The sequence below is a fragment of the Vipera berus genome, assembly GCF_964194415.1.
Source record: "Vipera berus genome assembly, chromosome: 4".
Classification (NCBI taxonomy): Eukaryota; Metazoa; Chordata; class Lepidosauria; order Squamata; family Viperidae; genus Vipera; species Vipera berus.
The window spans coordinates 1,422,757-1,442,098 of NC_138206.1; the positions used below are offsets into that span (position 1 = coordinate 1,422,757).

The 19,342-nt window shown below is 51.2% G+C and overlaps 1 protein-coding gene across 6 annotated transcripts in view; it reads left to right on the plus strand.

Moving 5' to 3' along the window:
* ARAP1 (ArfGAP with RhoGAP domain, ankyrin repeat and PH domain 1) overlaps positions 1 to 19,342 on the plus strand; it is a 126,181-nt gene that overhangs the window by 72,874 nt on the left and 33,965 nt on the right. For all 6 annotated transcript variants that reach the window (XM_081327794.1, XM_081327793.1, XM_081327797.1 and 3 more), the window contains 6 exons: positions 1,060 to 1,265; positions 2,156 to 2,262; positions 3,429 to 3,628; positions 12,104 to 12,189; positions 13,230 to 13,412; positions 15,518 to 15,692. In XM_081327794.1, the coding sequence (XP_081183920.1) occupies positions 1,060 to 1,265; positions 2,156 to 2,262; positions 3,429 to 3,628; positions 12,104 to 12,189; positions 13,230 to 13,412; positions 15,518 to 15,692 (957 nt within the window). The remainder of the gene's footprint in view (positions 1 to 1,059; positions 1,266 to 2,155; positions 2,263 to 3,428; positions 3,629 to 12,103; positions 12,190 to 13,229; positions 13,413 to 15,517; positions 15,693 to 19,342) is intronic.

The following is a 19,342-nucleotide window of genomic DNA, read 5'->3' on the forward strand; positions in this document are numbered from 1 at the left end:
CTGTTCCGCACTCCACTTTTTGGGTCCCCCCACTGAAACTTTGTCAGGATCCGCTCTGCAGATTGGACTGGTAGAGTCCGAGGATTATCTCAGTCTTTGTTTTGTGATCTTGCCACAATTATTCTTTCTGGAGACCTCCTAACCCAGGACTAGGCAACCTGGGCTTTTTTATGACTCGTGGACTTCAACTCCCAGAATTCCTGAGCCAGCATGGGGGAACTGTGGCCCCTTCATGACTCGTGGACTTCAATTCCCAGAATTCCTCAGCCAGCATGGGGGAACTATGACCCCTTCATGACTTGTGCACTTCAACTCCCAGAATTCCTCAGCCAGCATGGGGGAACTATGGCCCCTTCATGACTCGTGGACTTCAACTCCCAGAATTCCTCAGCCAGCATGGGGGAACTATGGCCCCTTCATGACTCGAGGACTTCAACTCCCAGAATTCCTGAGCCAACATGGGGGAACTGTGGCCCCTTCATGACTTGTGGAACTCCCAGAATTCCTAAGACTGCATGGCTCAGCTTGGAAACCTCTCCCTTTCCCCTCAGCATGGCTGGCTCAGGAATTCTGGGAGCTGAAGTCCACGAGTCATAAAGCAGCCTAGGCCAGGGGTAGGCAACCTTGGCTCTTTTATGACTGGTGGATTTCAACTCCCAGAATTCCTGAACCAGCATGGGGGAACTATGGCCCCTTCATGACTGGTGGACTTCAACTCCCAGAATTCCTGAGCCAGCATGGCTCAGCTTGGAAACCTCTCCCTTTCCCCTCAGCATGGCTGGCTCAGGAATTCTGGGAGTTGAAGTCCAGGAGTCATAAAAGAGCCCAGGTTGCCTAGCCCTGTCCTAACCTAAGGAGAAATTTCCTGACAGGGTGAACAGTTTACTAGTGGAACTACCTGCCTCCAGACGTTGTGGGTGCTCCATTACTGGAGGCTTTTAAGAAGAGAGCTGTCTGAAATGGTATAGGGTCTCCTGCCTGAGCAGGGGATTGGACTAGAAGACCTCCAACGTCCCTCCCAAGGCTGTTATTCTGTAACCCCACCTCCCCACCTTGCAGCTGAACGCAACGAGTGGATCCAGGCGGTGCAGAAGATGGTGGAGGAAAAGAAGTCCAAGTGTTTACACAGACCGTCCCGTTTGCAGCCGGCCGGAAGCAGCCTCGACTCCGTGGACAAGAGTGGACTTCTGGAGCTACGGGGCTTTAAAAGCAAGCTCTATGTGGCCGTGGCTGGGGAGAAGGTCTTCCTCTACAAGAACGCTGAGGTGCGTGGATGGTCCTACAAAGAAAGAACTCTCATGCAACCCGGTTGGAGTTGGGCTGGATGACCTAACGGGCCCCTTTTTGGGACAGACAGATATTTCAGATTCTGTCCAGGTGCTGTTGGACTGGATGACCTACAGCAGGGGTCTCCAAGCTTGGGTGGCTCTGGAATTCTGGGAGTTGAAGTCCACAAGTCTTAAAATGGGCAAGGTTTGGAGACCCCTTGCTTGGATGGTGGCTGGGGAATTCTGGGGAATTCTGGGAGTTGAGGTTCACAAGTCTCTTTAAGACTTGTGGACTTCAACTCCCAGAATTCCTCAGCCACCCAAGCTTGGGGACCCCTGCTGTAGGTCATCCAGTCCAACAAGTCTTTTAAAGTTCCCAAGCTTGGAGACCCCTGACCTACAGGACCCCTTCTAGGGTCAAGCAGAATGCATTTATTTATTTTTTAAAAAAACTATCTGCCCAACTCACAGTGACTGCTGATGGATTACAAAAATAAAGCCCCAATAAATTTAATAAGGAAATAAATAGTAAATAATAAAAAAACAATAATATTTTGGATTCAGACCATTTGCAAAATGCTGTTAGACAAGATGACCTACAGGAATCCTTTTGGGCTCAGGCAGTGCGTTTATTAATAAATGCATTTGCATTGCGAATGTGGGCTTGAAAATGGCTGCTTGTGATCAGATGTTTTAGGGTTGAAATGGACTTTTGCACCTTAAACACTTTTGGGGGAGGGGAACCCCAGAGCCTTGGAGAGTTGGCCTTGAAGGCTAGCAAGCTGCTTTGCACCCAGGTGTAAAATGGGGTGCTGGGGAGACTGTTTACTTTTCCTGTCTCTGACGCATCCGCCTCTCTGCTTCCCGCTGGGGGTGTCCCTCCCCAGGAATTCCGGCTGGGGATCGGCATCACCTACATCGAGATGAACGTGGGCAACGTGAAAGACGTGGACCGAAGGTGCTTTGATCTGACCACGCCTTACCGGATCTTCAGGTAGAGATCTTGGGCGGATCCAAGAGGTTTTCCTTCTGGTTGACGGCAGGGTCTTGATCCCCAGCCATCTGCCAAAGCTCCTGGCTGCCTTCTTGGGGGTTCGTGGGTGCAGGGACCCCCAGGCAGAGGGCACTGCCGTCTTCTCTCCTTGCCCTTAGCGCAGGGATAGGCAACCTGGGCTCTTTTATGACTCGTGGACTTCCAACTCCCAGAATTCCTGAGCCAGCCCTGCTGAGAGAAAAGGGAGAGGTTTCCAAGCTGAGCCATGCTGGCTGAGGAATTCTGGGTGTTGAAGTTCTCGAGTCATGAAGGGGCCATAGTTCCCTCATGCTGGCTGAGGAATTCTGGAAGTTGAAGTCCAGGAGTCATGAAGGGGCCACAGTTCCCTCATGCTGGCTGAGGAATTCTGGGAGTTGAAGTCCACGAGTCATGAAGGGGCCAAAGTTCCCCCATGCTGGCTGAGGAATTCTGGGTGTTGAAGTTCTCGAGTCATGAAGGGGCCACAGTTCCCTCATGCTGGCTGAGGAATTCTGGAAGTTGAAGTCCAGGAGTCATGAAGGGGCCACAGTTCCCGCATGCTGGCTCAGGAATTCTGGGAGTTGAAGTCCACGAGTCATAAAAGAGCCAAGGTTGCCTACCCCTGCCTTAGCATCTCTCGCCCCACTTCCTGTGGCTTGTGGTCAGCTCCAGCCAGTCCTTGAATTACAACAGTCCATTTAGGGACCATTCAAAGTCCCAACGGCACCACAAAAAAGGCCGTTTTTCACGCTTAACGGCCATTACAGCCTACCCCGTGGTCATGTGATGAAAATCCGGATGTTTGGCAACTGACTCACATTTATGACGGCCGCACGTCCCAGTCTCTCTCTCTCTCTCTCTCTCTCTCTCTCTCTCTCTCTCTCTCTCTCTGTGTGTGTGTGTGTGTGTGTGAGACCTGATCCCCTTTTGTGACCTTCTGACAAGCCGATTTCACTTAACAACCGGCTTTGTAATTGAACGAACCTGGCCAGAGAAGCCGTAAAACGGGGCAAAAGCTCATGTCTCACTTAGCAAGCTGAATTCTGGGCTCCGTTGCCGGTCGTAAGCCGAGGAGCACCCGTAGTCCAAGGGTGGCCTTATTAAGGCTTTGTAAAGCGGTACTAACTGCTTCTCCTCATCCCTTCCAGCTTTATGGCTGAATCCGACCAGGAGAAGGAGCTGTGGGTGGAAGCCATGCTGCAGTCGGTGGCCGAGGCCCTCTCCAACTTCGAGGTGGCCGAGAGGATCTGGGCCTTGAAGGACAACTGCCTCTGCGCCGACTGCGGGGCCCCCAAGCCCGACTGGGCCTCCATCAACCTCTGCGTGGTCATCTGCAAGCAATGTGCAGGTAGGCGTATCGGCTGGAGGGAAGGATGGGAGACGCCACCTTGCTGAGGGCCGTCTAAGGTGATCAAGAGAGGTGAAGGAGCTGAATTTCTCATCCTCTGCCTGGACCTCACCGTGGTCCAGCCTTGTCCGAAGCTCCCTAATCTTGTATTCCCGCAAGGAACCGGGTAGAACGGTGTTTCTAATGAAGGAGAATATTTGAGGCCCAGGGTTGAACTGAGGGGTCCTTGGTGCTCTCTGAGGTTGGTGGGTCTTTTTAATAATAATAATAATAATAATAATAATAATAATAATAATAATAATAATAATAATAATAATAATAATAATAATAGTAATAATAGCAACAACAACAACAACTGCAGCAAAGCTACAAAAAACTGTGCTACTCGGAACATCTTACATTTTAAGGAGATACCTGGTTGAGACCTAGGATGCTGGCAGCAACCCTTGTCAACCATCAGCGCCAGTCAATTTGAGTGTTCAGTTGACTGAGTTTCATGTTTTATGAATAAAAGTTAATAATAATAATAATAAAGTTGGAAGGGACCTTGGAGATCATCTAGTCCAACCCCCTGCTCAGGCAGGAAACCCTATATACCATTTCAGACCAATGGCTGTCCAATCTCTTCTAAAAAAACTTCCGGTGTTGGAGCATCCACATCTCCTGGAGGCAGGCGGTTCCACTGGTTAATTGTTCTCACTGTCAGGAAGTTTCTCCCTAATTCCAGGTTGCTTCTCTCCTTGATGAGTTTCCATCCGTTGCTTCTTGTCCTCCCTTCAGGCGCTTTGGAGAATAGCTTGACTCCCTCTTCTTTGGGGCAGCCCCTGAGATACTGGAACACTCTATCATGTCCCCCCTCATCCTTCTCTTTGTTAAACTACACATACCCAATTCCAGCAGCCCTTCCTTATATGTTTTAGCCTCCATTCCCCTAACCATCTTTGTTGCTCTTCTCTGCACCCTTTCTAGAGTCTCGACATCTTTTTTACATCGTGGTGACCAAAACTAGATGCAGTAAAAGTTGGATGCAGAGCAAAAGTTTTCTTGCAGATGTTTCTTGCAAATGTCTGCAAGAAAGCAAGCCGGCTCAGAGAGCACCAGGGACCCCTCAGAATTGTGTTTCTCAACCTCAACAGTTGTAAGATAGGTGGAGGTCAGTCTCCAGGATTCTGGGAGTTGAGGTCTACCCATCTTAAAGCTGCTGAGGTTGAGTAACAGGGCAGTAAAAGAATCGTTTGATTGTGCTGAATATATTTGGCCTCTTCCTTCATCCTGTGTAATCCACCTCTTAAGATAAGATTCCCGTCTTTCTCCTCCAGGATGTCAGGAACTATTTAAAAGGTGTCAAGAGAAAAGAATATTTGTAGCTCAGGGTTGAACTGTGGGGTCCTTGGTCTTCTCTGAGCTTCGTTGCTTGTTTGAGACACTGCGGGGCCCAACTACGGAACATCATCAGTGCTGGAAGGGAGGGGAGGAAGAGGAGGAGAAAGAAGAGAAGGAGAAGAAAAAGGAGGAGGAGGAGGAAAATCACTGTGGGGTCCCTGGTGCTCTCTGAGCTTGGTGGTTTCCTTGCAGACGTTTCATGACCCAACTAGGGAACATCATGAGGGCTAGAAGGGAGGAGGAGGAGGAGGAGGAGGCTTTGCAAACCCCCGCTCCATTCTGGCACTGATGATGTTCCCTAGTTGGGCCATGAAACATCTGCAAGAAAACAGCCACGTTCAGAGAGCACCAAGGACCCCACAGTCCCTCCTCCTCCTCCTCCTCCTCCTCCTCCTCCTCCTCCTCCTCCTCCTCTTCCTCCTCCTCCTCCCTTCTAGCCCTGATGATGTTACCTAGTTGGGTCATGAAACGTCTGCAAGAAAACAGCCACGTTCAGAGAGCACCGAGGACCCCACACTACCAGTGTGATAGGAGTTGTAATTTGTTTGTTCATGTGAAGCAGCTTTCACAAGAGATCGATGGAACGTTAGGGTGCTTCCAAGTGAAATAGGCAGAATGCAGAGATTCAGTCATTATGAAGCTTTATTCATCGACAGGTTATATAAAAAAAGCTATATGGCATGGAAGCATCCATGCTTGTATGATAGAGAATGCATGCGAGAGAGTAGAGAGAAAAATGAAGCAGAACAAGAACAAAGAAGCAGCCCCTGGGCAGAGGTATTTATGGGGGGTCTCGGCCCCTCCCTAGCCATAAAACTCTCTCGCCAATGGGGCTGCTGCAGGGGAGCAAAGAAGCCTCTTTGCTCCATCTGATGACCTATTTGGGGAACTGCCATGGCTGGCACAAAACATGTAACAATTCCCCTTCTTGCCAGCCAATGACAGGGACCAGTGAATGTGTGTGAGGGGGCGAGCAGGTGTCATAGACATGTATAAAAACATTCAGAAGGCCAAACACAAACGCTTACACAGAAGGTTGTGCCGGTCAATGGGAACAGGTTTGGTGAACAGATCAGCTATCTGGTCAACTGTATTACAGTGCTCTACACGTATAAAACCCTCTTTGGCTAGCTGTCTGACATTTTTATAGCGTATGTCTATCTGGCGAGATCTAGAGCCTACTGCATAAGCCTCCGAGATTGCAATGGCGGCTGTGTTGTCCTCTAGAATTTGGATGGGCAGAGGAGGAGCTGCCCAGATGCTCGTTATCAGCTCATTGAACCAAGTCAAATCATTGGCCGTGTCTGACAGGCTGGCATATTCAGCCTCGGCCGTGGAGCAAGAAACAAATTTTTGTTGCCTAACATGCCAATGTATTGGGCAGCCATTTAGCAATATGAGGAAACCAGAAGTGCTCCGCCTACTTTTGGTGTCGCCAGCCCAGTCTGCGTCTGAGTAAGCAGAGAGCTGGGCCGTCTCCCCCTTCTCTGGTTCCAGCACAAGGAGGGCATCGGTCGTGCCCCTGAGGTACCTAAGTACCCTCTTAACAGCAGTCCAGTGGAATTCCTTTGGGTGTTCCACATGCCTGGACAATAGATTTACAGCTAAAGCTATGTCAGGCCTGCTCCAATTGCTGATATATAGCAAGGAGCCAATCACAGATCTGTAAAGCGTATTATCTGTGAACTCAGGACCGTCCTTGCGAGTATGGTTGTAAAAGTCGCTTTGCATTGGGCTATGCGTGGGATTAGATTCTGCCATTTTGCATTTGGCCAATAACTCCTCTATCTTTTCTTTTTGAGATAGAGCGAACCCCCCCTTAGTGGCCAAAATATGCACACCCAAGAACTTATCAACCCGCCCCAAAGATTTCAAAGTGAACTTTTCTTCCAGGGCCTTGGCAAATTCATCACACCCTTCCTTGTCAGGTCCTACATATAGTAGGTCATCCACATAAACTAACACCCTTTCTGTGGTACCCTTTGAGTTGCGTGTGAAAACACATTCATCTGCACGGGATGCAGTGAAACCAACTCGTTCTAAACTTTTTCTAAGGCAGTCATACCATAGTTTCCCTGACTGCTTGAGACCATATAACCCTTTGTGGAGTAACCATGTATTTTCCCCTTCTTGCTGGTAGCCAGGAGGGGCCTTCACGTAGATCTGCCGGTCCAATTTGGCGTGGAGGTAAGCCGTCTGGATGTCGAATTGGAAGACTTCCTCCCCCAGAGCAGCTGCAGTCACGAGGGCGGTCTTGACGCTCTCTGCCCGGACAGTTGGAGAGTATGTCTCGCCATAGTCTTCCATATAGCGTTGGGCGAATCCCTGAGCTACCAAACGGGCCTTATACAGGTAGAGGCCATTGGCAAGTGGTTTTGCCTTGTAAACCCACCTTGTGCCAATGACTTTCCTCTCCTTTGGAGGTTGCTGGGGGGTGAAGACCTTGAGTTGTTTTAAGCTCTGCATTTCCTTCTCCATCGCGAGCTGCCATTTCTCCTGTTCTTCGATGGGCAGCTCCTGGATGTCAGAGAAGGATTTTGGGGTGACTACAACGCTGTTAACAGACGCGATGTGCCCAATGTCAATTCTCTTTGGCGGGATGCCTTTGTTGGACCGCTTTGACCTCCTTACCTTCTGCCACTCACCACCTTTTTCTTCCGCGGGTTTCTGAGGCGTTGTTGGGGAACTGGACGGCTCATCCTCCCCATCTGAACCAGGTGGGATGACATCTTCGTCTTGTTCCACACTTTCGTCGGTGGCAGGGTATGTGGAAGTCTCAGGTGATGTCGTAGTTGGTGTGCCCTTGCTGGGACGGTTGATATATGGGCTCAGATCATTGGAGTGTATCTGGGCCCAATTGGAGTCCTCTTCGAAGGAGGCAGATTGGGAAGTCACAATCCTGCCCCCTTCTCCCAGGAAACGGTAGGCCTTGGAGCCAGGAGCGTAGCCCAAGAACCTCAGTCTCTGGGAGACAGATCTCCCCTTCTTCCGCAGCTGCTTGGGGATGTGAACCCATGCATAGGACCCAAACACATGTAAATGTCCCAGATTTGGTTTCCTACCATGAACTAGGAAATATGGGGTCTGGTTCACAACACTGCTCCAAGTGCGGTTTAAGGTATAATTGGCGTATTTTACCGCTTCTGCCCAGTATGATTCTGCGACCCCTGCGTCTGCAATCAGACTACGCATCATAGTTTGTAGGACTCCATTTCTTTTCTCTGCCACACCATTCTGAGCGGGGGTGAAAGGCGCGGTAAGAAAATGGCGGATGCCCTTACGCTTTACCCAGTCCTGGAATTTTCGGGACATGAACTCAGCCCCGCGGTCGCTCTGCAGTTGTGCGATCTTGGTTTTATACTGGGTCTCTACAAAGTTGTAGAGTGATTTTATGGCGTCAAAGGCTTCAGATTTTTCTGTGAGGATATACACGTGGCTGTACCGTGAAAAATCATCAACTGCAGTGAGAAAATACTGACTTTTCCCTAGGGATGGTGTGAAAGGCCCGACCAAATCAACATGAACTAGTTGATATGGGAATTGGGTCTTACGCAGTGATGTTTTTGGAATAGGCGCAGCCTTCCTCTTTGACTTCTTACAGATTGCACAGTCCAGGAATACCTCACAATCTTTGAGCTGGACTCCCTCAGCAAACTCTCCCGTCTTTTTAACCACAGGGAAGCTTGCATGACCTAATCTTCGGTGCAAAATATGGGCACACTTATCGTGGAGTGGCTTCCCGACTGACACCCTCTTGGCTTTGGTTGCCTTGAGCGGTGCTTCAGGTAACAGCTGAGGTTGGGATTTCTTATCCACACTGCCTTGCTGTGGGGGCTTGGATGCAACCGCTTCACCCTTGCGGTCGTTAAGCAGCCTTGGGGTTGTCTGTGAGGCCCCTTCTAAGGGGGAGAAATATGGCAAATCATCTATGATGGCTATATTTCCAATGACCCTCTGGTCCCGGGTGACATGACCTCCCCCTTTGCGAAATAAAACTTCCACCCCGTCATCGTCACATAACTTGATAATGCTCAATAGGTTGTTGGCAATAGAGGGCGCGTGTAAGACACCTTCAACTTTTCCAAGCCCGGGTACAGAAACCGTGCCCTCCCCAATAACTAAAACTTTATCACCGTTGGCCACCTTGACAGATGAGTTAATTTTCTTTAACCTTTTAAAACCTTGACTCATATTGGTAATGTGAGAAGAAGCTCCAGAGTCCAGTAACCATAAGTCAGTGGAGCTATCAGCTCTTGTGGTGGGGGCACAGGTAGACACAAGATTGTTGGTACTTTTGGCCCCGCCACGGCCCCTTACTTGTCCCTTGCCCCTACCTTGATTGGGACCACGCTTGGGGCCTTGTTGAAAATGGGGGCAGTCCTTCTTGAGGTGCCCCTCAGAGCCACAGGTGAAACACTTGAGTAGAGCATTAACCTGCTCTGAGTTGCGGTGTCGTCTGCTGGCTGGCTGGCTGGTGACTCTGTTGTATTCTCCCGTATGTCTACGTCTGCTATCTTCGTCAATGAGTCTGCCCTCGAGATAGGACAGAGGCATGGGTTTATTCCTGCCCCCTTCCAGGGAAATAATAAAATTGTTCCAACTTTTGTCCAGGGAAGCCACAATAACTGCGACCAAGTTCTCTTCAGGTATTCGGAAATTTTTGGACATTAGTTGCGCCCTGAGGGATTTTAATTTTCCAAGATGTTCTGCCATGCTGGCCCCAAACCTGAGTCTTGTGTTGTAAAACTAAGTTGTGAGTCTGGTGAGAGAACCCATGCTCTTGCTGTTGGATAAATTATATAATAAGCGCCAAACTGCGCAAGCTGTGAGTCCATCTGGAATGCTAGGGAACAAATTATCATCGATGGACGCCATCAGAGTGGAAAAAGTCTGTCTATGAAGCCACTCTTCTCGTGAGCTCCACGGGAAAGGTGGTGGGTTCAGGGCCATTTCAAGAATCCCATCCTTTAATAGACATACCTGCAAATTTCTATTCCAACTGTGGTAGTTCTCACCCCCAATTTTCAGTTTTTCAAAGTTGGGAGGCAACGTGGACGCAGCCAGAAACGTTTTGTCCCATTCCTCCAGCATCTGGGAGGTTGGCATTGAAAAAAATGGTAAAGGTACCCCTCTAGTGGGCGTTGGTGGTATATTTCTCTGATTTTCAGATGGCCCCCCTTCTGGGTTAAAAAGCCCGTACTGGGCATGTCCGGAAAACATGTGATCAGGGGGTGGGCGGAGCCCAAGATTGCCGGCCGGCACTTGGTTTTGAAAATGCTCTGGGAATCCTTCCTGGAGCCCCCCCGGCCCTGGATTGCCTTGAGAAGCCCATCGCTGTTCCTGAAGACCTTGGGGATGGCTAAAGCCGATGCTGGAGGAGGGGGCCAACCCCCCCCCGAAGGCCAAGTAAGGAGAGCGCCTGGGCGGGGGCGAAGGGAAGGCTGGGGGCCCCGGAGAGAGGGTCGGGGGCCTTGGGGGGTAATGGGCAGTCTTATAGCCATCATAGGTCACGAGGGTTTCTGCTGGAGAGAGCCCAGGAGTTTGCATGTTGCTATGGCTGGGTGCCAGGGGTTGCTGGGCCTCCAGACTTAGTTGAGGCCTTTCTTTGTTAGAAAATGTGGGCGCACAGGGGGCTGCCATCTTGCTTCCTGTGCCGGACCATGCGGCCTCCCTGGGCGCAGCCATCTTGTTTCCTGTTGCCCCAGGAAGCTGGAGGTCACAGTTAGGCAGGGGATTTCGCGACGAAAGCCCTGGGGTCCCGGGGTTACTCAGGGTGGCAGGCGCCATATTGAGGAGCCTCGTGGTGGCTGAGGGGGGGCTTACCCGGCATCCACAGTCCTTCTGCACTGATGTCCTTCGTGGAGAGGCTTGTGGGGTCTCCTGTACTTCAAGGAGTTTTAGGAGCAGTTCCTTGCATTCCGGTGTAGACATTTGATCCACGCGTTGCTTGCGTTGGGCCCGGAGCGCTTCTGCTGCATCTTGACAGTCTTGGGTGGACTGTAAAACTTCCAAGCTTCCCTCTGTGGCGTGCAGAAGGAAGCCATCTGGGCTCTCACCTGGAGCGGAGCTTGCTTCAGGGGCTAGAGCTGTTGATTTTGATTGAAGACTCCTGGTCACAATCTGGGATCTCCGGCCATCCATTTCAGTTTCAAATCTAGGCATTAGCTGCAGGCTTTGGAAGCGTTCCCTTTAACCATCCTCTCTGCTACCAACTTATGAAGCAGCTTTCACAAGAGATCGATGGAACGTTAGGGTGCTTCCAAGTGAAATAGGCAGAATGCAGAGATTCAGTCATTATGAAGCTTTATTCATCGACAGGTTATATAAAAAAAGTTATATGGCATGGAAGCATCCATGCTTGTATGATAGAGAATGCATGCGAGAGAGTAGAGAGAAAAATGAAGCAGAACAAGAACAAAGAAGCAGCCCCTGGGCAGAGGTATTTATGGGGGGTCTCGGCCCCTCCCTAGCCATAAAACTCTCTCGCCAATGGGGCTGCTGCAGGGGAGCAAAGAAGCCTCTTTGCCTCCATCTGATGACCTATTTGGGGAACTGCCATGGGCTGGCACAAAACATGTAACAGTTCACTTAGTTATTTATCACATTTCTACGGCCACCCCACTCACTCACAGTGACTCCGAGTGGCTTAAAACCCGATGCAGATCCCAAGAACACCTCCGTCCTGGTGACAACAACCACACCAACTCCTTGATGGGCTTCATATCCCTCTGGGGTCTTCAGGACCTTTCAAAAGAGGGTCAAGGTGGGGGCCAGCCCTATCTCCCTGCTTTGGTGGCTCAGGTAGGGATGGCTGGGAAACGATGGTCCTTCAGAGAACAAGGGAAGGAGCCAGCACAGAGAAGACCCTTCTCCTTGGACCCAACTCCTTAAGAGAGAGGCACAGCCATCTTCTCCCCTTTTCGCTGCCCCACGTGTCATTTGGTCCCTTGCCGTGGGGCCGGCCCAGTCGAGTTCCCTGTGGAAACTGACCCGGTGAAGAACGTGCTGCTTCTGAGCTTGACCGAGTCTGCCTTGCCCCTTCCCATCTCTAACCTTCTGAACGGATCCGCTTTTCCCGTCCTCCCCACCCAGGAGAGCATCGAGGGCTGGGACCCGGCGTGACCAAGGTGCGGAGTCTGAAGATGGACAAGAAGGTCTGGACAGAGGAGCTGATTGAGGTCAGGAGGGGTGTCTCTCCGAGCCTCTCCGGTGGCTGGACCCCTGTTCTCTCTTAGGGCAAGGGGGCCTCTGGGGGAAGCCAGGAGCAGCGGGGGGGATGTGTCAAGACCTGGACTCTGCCTGTCCTGAAGGCTTTGAGCCAATCACCAGGAGGGTGTGAGTTCTAGTCCCGCCTTAGGTATGAAAGCCAGCTGGGTGACTTTGGGCCAATCACCAGGAGGCAGTGAGTTCTAGTCCCACCTTAGGCAGGAAAGCCAGCTGGGTGACTTTGGGCCAATCACCAGGAGGCGGTGAGTTCCAGTCCCGCCTTAGGCACGAAAGCCGGCTGGGTGACTTTGGGCCAATCACCAGGAGATGGTGAGTTCTAGTCCCGCCTTAGGCACAAAAGCCAGCTGGGTGACTTTGGGCCAATCACCAGGAGGCGGTGAGTTCCAGTCCCGCCTTAGGCACGAAAGCCGGCTGGGTGACTTTGGGCCAATCACCAGGAGATGGTGAGTTCTAGTCCCGCCTTAGGCACGAAAGCCGGCTGGGTGACTTTGGGCCAATCACCAGGAGGCTGTGAGTTCTAGTCCTGCTTTAAGCATGAAAGCCAGCTGGGTGACTTTGGGCCAATCACCAGGAGACGGAGAGTTCTAGTACCGTGCTAGGCATGAAAGCCAGCTGGGTGACTTTGGGCCAGTCACTCCCTCTCAGCCCATCCCCACTTTGCAGGGCTGTTGTGGTGGTGGGGAAGATGGGAGGAAGGAGGTCCGTCTCTGCCGACCAAGAAGTTTCCGTTCCTTGAGAAAAGGGGCTGCTTTTAATCCTTGCGTTAGACAGACGCAGCCGTGGAGGGGCAGCCCTTTCCCAAAATTGCCGCTGTGTAACAGCAGGATGGGTAGACGTTGCAGCCGGCATCGGCCCGGTGGCTGCAGGCGGCTTCGAAACAGGGCTCTGAAAGTGCCGGGCAAGGCAGGAAGCTCTCAGCCGGGCCACGAAAAGTCCGAGTGGAGATTCTGGAGCAATCGGCGGCCTCATTCACTCCTTCTCGCCTTCTCAGCTCTTCCTCCAGATCGGCAACGCGGTGGCCAACCAGTTCTGGGCCGCCAACGTGCCCCCCAGCGAAATGATCACCCCCGAGAGCCCCAGCCAGCAACGGCGGCATTTCCTGGTCGCCAAGTACCAGGAGGGCAAATACCGGCGGTTTCACCCGCTTTTCGGCAACCAGGACGAACTCAACCAGGTGGGTGACTGGATGGCCCCGCGGGGTGACCCCGGTTTGGGCGCTTGGAAACTGGCATGTACTCCTGACGGTTGCAGCGTCCCAGGACTGTGGGTTCAACTTTTGGGGCCTTCCGACAAGCAAAGTTAGTGGGGGAAGCCTGATCCTCTTAACGACCGTGTTGCTAAATTAACAACTGCAGTGTTTCACTTAACAACGGTGGAGAGACCGTAGAATGGGGCAAAATTCAGACAGTAACCGTCTTGCATTGCAGTGGAAATTTTGGGTTGAGTTGTGCTTATAATCAAGGACTGCCGGTCAAGGAAACCATTCTTTGATTGGGGGGGGGGGAGGAAGGAAAGAAGTAAAAAGAAGGAAAGAGAAAGAAAAAGGAAGGAAGGAAAGAAAGAAAGAGAAAAGGGAAGGAGGGAGGGAGGGAGGAAGGAGAGGGAGGGAAGGAAGGAAGGAAAAAGAATGAAAGAAAAAGAAAAAGGAAAGAAAGAAAGAAAAAGAAAGAAAAGGGAAGGAGGGAGGGAGGAAGGAGAGGGAGGGAAGGAAGGAAAAAGAATGAAAGAAAAAGGAAAGAAAGAAAAGGGAAGGAGGGAGGAAGGTAAGAAAGAGAGAGGGAGGGAAGGAAGGAGAGAGGAGGAAGGAAAAAGAAGGAAAGAAAAAGAGGAAAGAGAGAAAGAAAGGAAAGAGCAAAAGAAAGAGAGAAAGAGAAAGGAAGAAAGGCAGGGAAGGAGGAACAAAAAAGAAAGGAAAGAGAGAAAAAGAGAGAAGAAAGAAAGAGAGAAAAAGAAAGAAAGAAAGAAAGAAAGAAAGAAAGAAAGAAAGAAAGAAAGAAAGAAAGAAAGGATTCTGTGGCTTCCATAAATGGTGGAGGAGAGCTGATCCTGCTCTTTGCAAAAGAGGAACCAAAACTGGCCTCAGAAGTGGGTGGGTGGACGCCCCCCCCTCTTGTGGAGGGAAAACACCCTTTTCTCAAATTCCTTCTCCTCCTTTTTTTGTTGACCCAACCAGTTTTGCAGGAAATGGGAAGAAAAGGCTTTTTTTTCTTTTCTTTTCTTTTCGGATTGTGGGCTGGCCCCAGATGGGCGAGCCTTTCTTCAGCCTTCCAGAAACAACAGCTGGGAAAAGGCCTGGCCTGCCTAAAAATTAACCCCTTCCAGCCAGTCAAAAAAACCCCAAAACCTTCCCCATCGGTCGGCTGTGCTTCCCCCCCACCCAGCATCTGAAGGACTCGAACCCGGACCCCCTGACTGGCGAAAACGCTCCCCGGGGGCCAGGATCCGGGAAGAGGCAGATGGGGAGAGAAGCAAGGAAAGGGTGTGGAGGGCCAACAGCAGCCCGGTGAGGCAGGAGGCTGCGGTGGCCGAGAAAGCAGCTGTTAAACTGAGGACTAGGAACTTGAAGGCGGCAGGGGCTTAGCAAAAACAACAAGAAGCTGGCTCAGAGAAGAGGGAGGACGTTTTTGACCCACGACACCTGCCCCAACTTGGGGGAGAAGGCTGACGCTCCAGAGCCTCGGGGGTGGGGTGGGTGGTGGAGGCTTGTTTGGGGTGGGCGTGCTCCCCCTCGGGGGTTCCCAGGAGAGCAGCAGATAGACCCCCAGTTGGACATCTCCTGCCCCCCTCCAGCGGAGGCATCCTCGGGTCCCCAGGGCCAGGGCGGCTGCAGCCCAGAAAAAAATTGGCTTGAGACGCCTGGCCAGCCCGGAGGAGGGAGCGGTTCCTGGCTGCCTCCTCCAGATGTTTGTCAGCATCTGCTCTCTGACCGAGCCAGAGAACCGGGATCGGCTTGGCCGGATCGTCGCCCTCCGGCCTCTCTCTCTCTCTCCCCGCCCTCCGCTCTGCTGGCCGGTGCAGAGACGCCGCCGGACGCCTGCTTCCTCCTCTGGGTCTCCTCCGGCTCCAGCAAGCTCCTGGGTCCAGCTGCTCTTCTTCCTGCTTGGGTCGGGGGGCTGGACTAGAGGATCTCCAAGGTCCCCTCCCGCTCGGTTATTCTGTATTCTCTCCCCTGCCGCTGCCTGGCTTAGCTAGTGGGGCCACCCACCTTCCCCGGATCTTCCTGGTCTGAAAGGTGACCTCTTCTCCCCTCCCTCTCCCCCCCCTGCCCTCCCCCCCCAGGCCCTGTGCACCGCAGTGACCACCAGTGACCTGGCCGAGAGCCTCTCGCTGCTCTTCTGTGGGGCCGTAGTGGATTGCTACACCGGAGACCCGGATTATCCCACCCCGTTTGCCCTGGCAGAGCAAGCTGGACAGAGGCTGCAGATGGAGTTCCTGCTGCAAAACAAGACCTCCGGTAAGGGGAGGGGGATGCAAATGGAAAAGAGGGGGAGGGGGCTCTGGAGGGAGGAGGGGATGAATACCCCCCCCCCCGCCCTTTCAAGGGCTCTTTGGCTGCAGGGCAGGCAAAGCCTGCCTCGTGGCACGCCAGAGCCACGTCCAGAGGTTGCAGCCAATGGTTTACTACGGGGGTCTTCCTGACCCCTGCGTGGGCGGTTGGGCCCCAAGGGGGCTTTGGAGGTGGGCTTTTCTGTGCTTAAGGAGTGTGGTTTCCCCCGTTTTGGGGGAGGGGTCCTTTCAGGGCTTCGTCTTAGCAGAACAGGAAGGCGAGAAGCAGGGGAGAAGAGTGGGGGCAAGTCCCCAGCCTTCTGCACGTCACTGCGGCTGGTTGCACAGCCAGCCAGATGTTCAGAGTGGACTTGGCATTTTTGCCCACCTCTTGGGGGTCTTCCCAAGACCCCTGGGATGGGAGGATGTGGATGGTTGAGGGGGGGTTTAAGGTTTTAGAGCAGGGGGAGGGGTCAGCTCGTCCGCGCGAGTCAAACTGCCTCTTGCAATTGACCGATGGTGAGTTTGTCGATGACGATGGGTTTCAAGGGCTGCTCCAGATGTTTGGGGATTGCAGCCAAGGTGTCTATTACTATTAGGGTGGTTTGCACAGTCAGCCAGATGTTTGGACTAAATTTGAATATTTGTATACACCCCTTGATTCCTTCCCAAGGACCCTGGGATAGGCAGATCTGGATGTTTGATGGTATTAAAGGTCTCGTCACAGGATGTCAGCCGTTCCAAGTCAAGCTGCCTTCTGCAATTGACCGATGGGGATTTTGTCAATGCCCAGGGTTATTATTACGGTTCATCGCTGACTCAGCCTGGATTTGGCATTTCTCTCCGTTTGTCCAGTCCTTCTCAAGGACCTGGGATACGAAGTTGTGGTTGTTTGATGGTCTTAAAAGCATCACAGCTGTTCTGAGCAAAGTTGCTCTTTGCAGTTGACCAACGGGTGATTTTCTCAATGCCGATGGGGTTCAAGTAGCACTCCTGATGATTGGCACGGCCGCCCATCTCATCCAGGGGATGCTCAGTGCCTCCCAGTTGGTGGAAACAACCATCCAATTAAAACAAGTTAAAAAAACCCAATATTCAGCCATATAAAAACCACCAATAATCTTTTCTCAAACAAACCACAGCTAGTCCTCAACTTTCAACATGGTCTGTTTGTTGTGGGGCAGGCAGGAATCTGGGGAAGATGCCCCCCCTTTTTAAGCAGTGAGGGAAGGTACACGGGGGCGGTCCAGGGGTGAGGGGTGAGTAGGGGCACCAGCTTGTAAGTGCAAAAGAAGGGAAGGGCCAACCTCACAACAGGTGCTGTTGAAACAGAATGGAAATCGAAGAGTGACTTTACAATTAGTCCTTGACTTATGACCACAGTTCATTCATTGATTTATTGATTCATTGATCGATCGATTGATTCATTGATCGGTTGATTGATTCTTTGATTCATTGGTTGATTAATTGATTCATTGGTTGATTCATTGATTCATTGATTGATTCTTTCATTCATTTATTAATTAATTCATTGATTGATTCATTGATTCATTCATTCATGTTTCATTCATGATTCATTCATTCATTTATTAATTAATTCATTGATTGATTCATTGATTGATTCATTCATTGATTCTATCAGAGTGTGCACAGTCTTATTGCACAAGATAACCCAGGAGTAAACACAGTAAACAGTGGTCTATATTAAATGGTGGTTTATCTTACACTGTCTACAATATCATACACCAGGAACAATATACATACATGTGCTAATACAGCAGATCCAACACACCACAGTTACAGCAGGAAACGGAAGAGAAAGAACACTTCAGTGGAGCCTTCCCTTTTATACAAAGGCTCGTAAAGAGACACAGACCCTGCTGGCTCTTAAAGAGACACAAACCCTGCTGAGTCATTCCCATCATTACATCTTACATTACATAAGCTGGTTAGCTGTTAACTCATAACCTGGACAGATTCATTGATTCATTCAGTTTCTATGGCCACCCGTCTTAGCCAACGACTCTTGAGACAATTGAGATCAGAATGGCAGAGCAAAATGTTTTTTAACTGGGTGGCGCCAATAGTGGCGCCAATAGTTAACAAGCCAATAGTTCGCTTGTTAAGTGAATCACACAGTTGTTAAGCAGATCCGGCTTCCCCCATTGACTTTGCCTGTTGGAAGCCGGCTGGGAAGGTCCGAAATGGCCTTCACCTGACCTGGGATGCTGCAGCCATCAGAAATACATAACTGTGGGGATACTGCAATGGTCATCGCTTTTTTTCAGTGGGGTCATAACTTGGAACGGACGCTCAGTGAAGGGCTGTAAATTGAGGATTAACTCCACTGCATTTTATAGAAGGCTGTTGTGTGCAGGCGAGAATGATCTCCTAAAACCAAAAGAGTAAAGGTAAAGGTAAAGGTTCCCCCGCACACGCGTGCTAGTCGTTTCCGACTCTAGGGGCCGGTGCTTGTCTCCGTTTCAAAGCCGAAGAGCCAGCGCTTGTCCGAGGACGTCTCCGTGGTCATGTGGCCGGCATGACTAGATGCCAAAGGCGCACGGAACGCTGTTACCTTCCCACCGTAGTGGTCCCTATTTTCCTACTTGCATTTTTACGTGCTTTCGAACTGCTAGGTTGGCAGAAGCTGGGACGAGTAACGCGCTCACTCTGCTACACGGCACTCGGGATTCGACCCGCCAAACTGCCGACCTTCTGATCGACAAGCTCAGCGTCCTAACCCACTGAGCCACCGCGTCCCATAAACCAAAAGAAGAGAGGGCTGAAATTCAAAGAAAAGACCGTCATCTTAGGACATAAATCGAGGACTAACAGTGCCCCACGTGTGCACGTAGGAAGGTGCCCGAGGACACAAGCCTTGCTCTTCTCCTGCAGAGTCTCTGCGGTCAGAGATCCACGCAGGAAAGTCGAGAAAAAGCATCAGAAGGAAGAGATCACGTTGGTCTCCAATCCAGCAGGGCTCCAGAAATGGCGAAGAGATTTTCTTCTGGGTTATGGTTTTTCAGCTTCACAGGGCTGGTCTACAGCCCTAGGATCTCCTGGTGGTCTTCCATCCAACGGTTAACCGGGCGCAAGTGGCTTCCTGATCAGCCAAACACAGAGCGAGGTTCGAAAGGAAGACAAAAGATCTCAATTCTTGGCAGGGTTTTTTGAACTCATGAAGCCCACCCTTGATCTGCATAAATCCCCAAGGGAAGCGGCAACCAATTGAGGGTGGGGTTTGTGGGTAAAAAAAACTGGTTGAGCAGCCCCAAGAATCGAGCTGGACTCAAGAGAGACCTTTGCCTTTCTTTCCAATCTTTCTCCCAGCTTGGCTGATCAGGAAGCTGCCGGATGCCCCAGAAGACCAAGCTCAGGTTTCAAAAAGATCTTGACAGACTCGAACAACGGGCCCCGTCCAACGGCATGAAATTTAATGGGGAGAAAAGCAAAGTTTTACACCTAGGCAGGAAAAACTCAGATTAGGCAAGACCCGGCTCAGAAACAGCCACTGTGAGAGGGACCTCGGAGTCCTAGTGGACGATCGCTTGACCGTGAGCCAGCCGTGTGCAGCAGCAGCCAAAAAAGCTAACACAATCCTGGGTTGCATAAACAGAG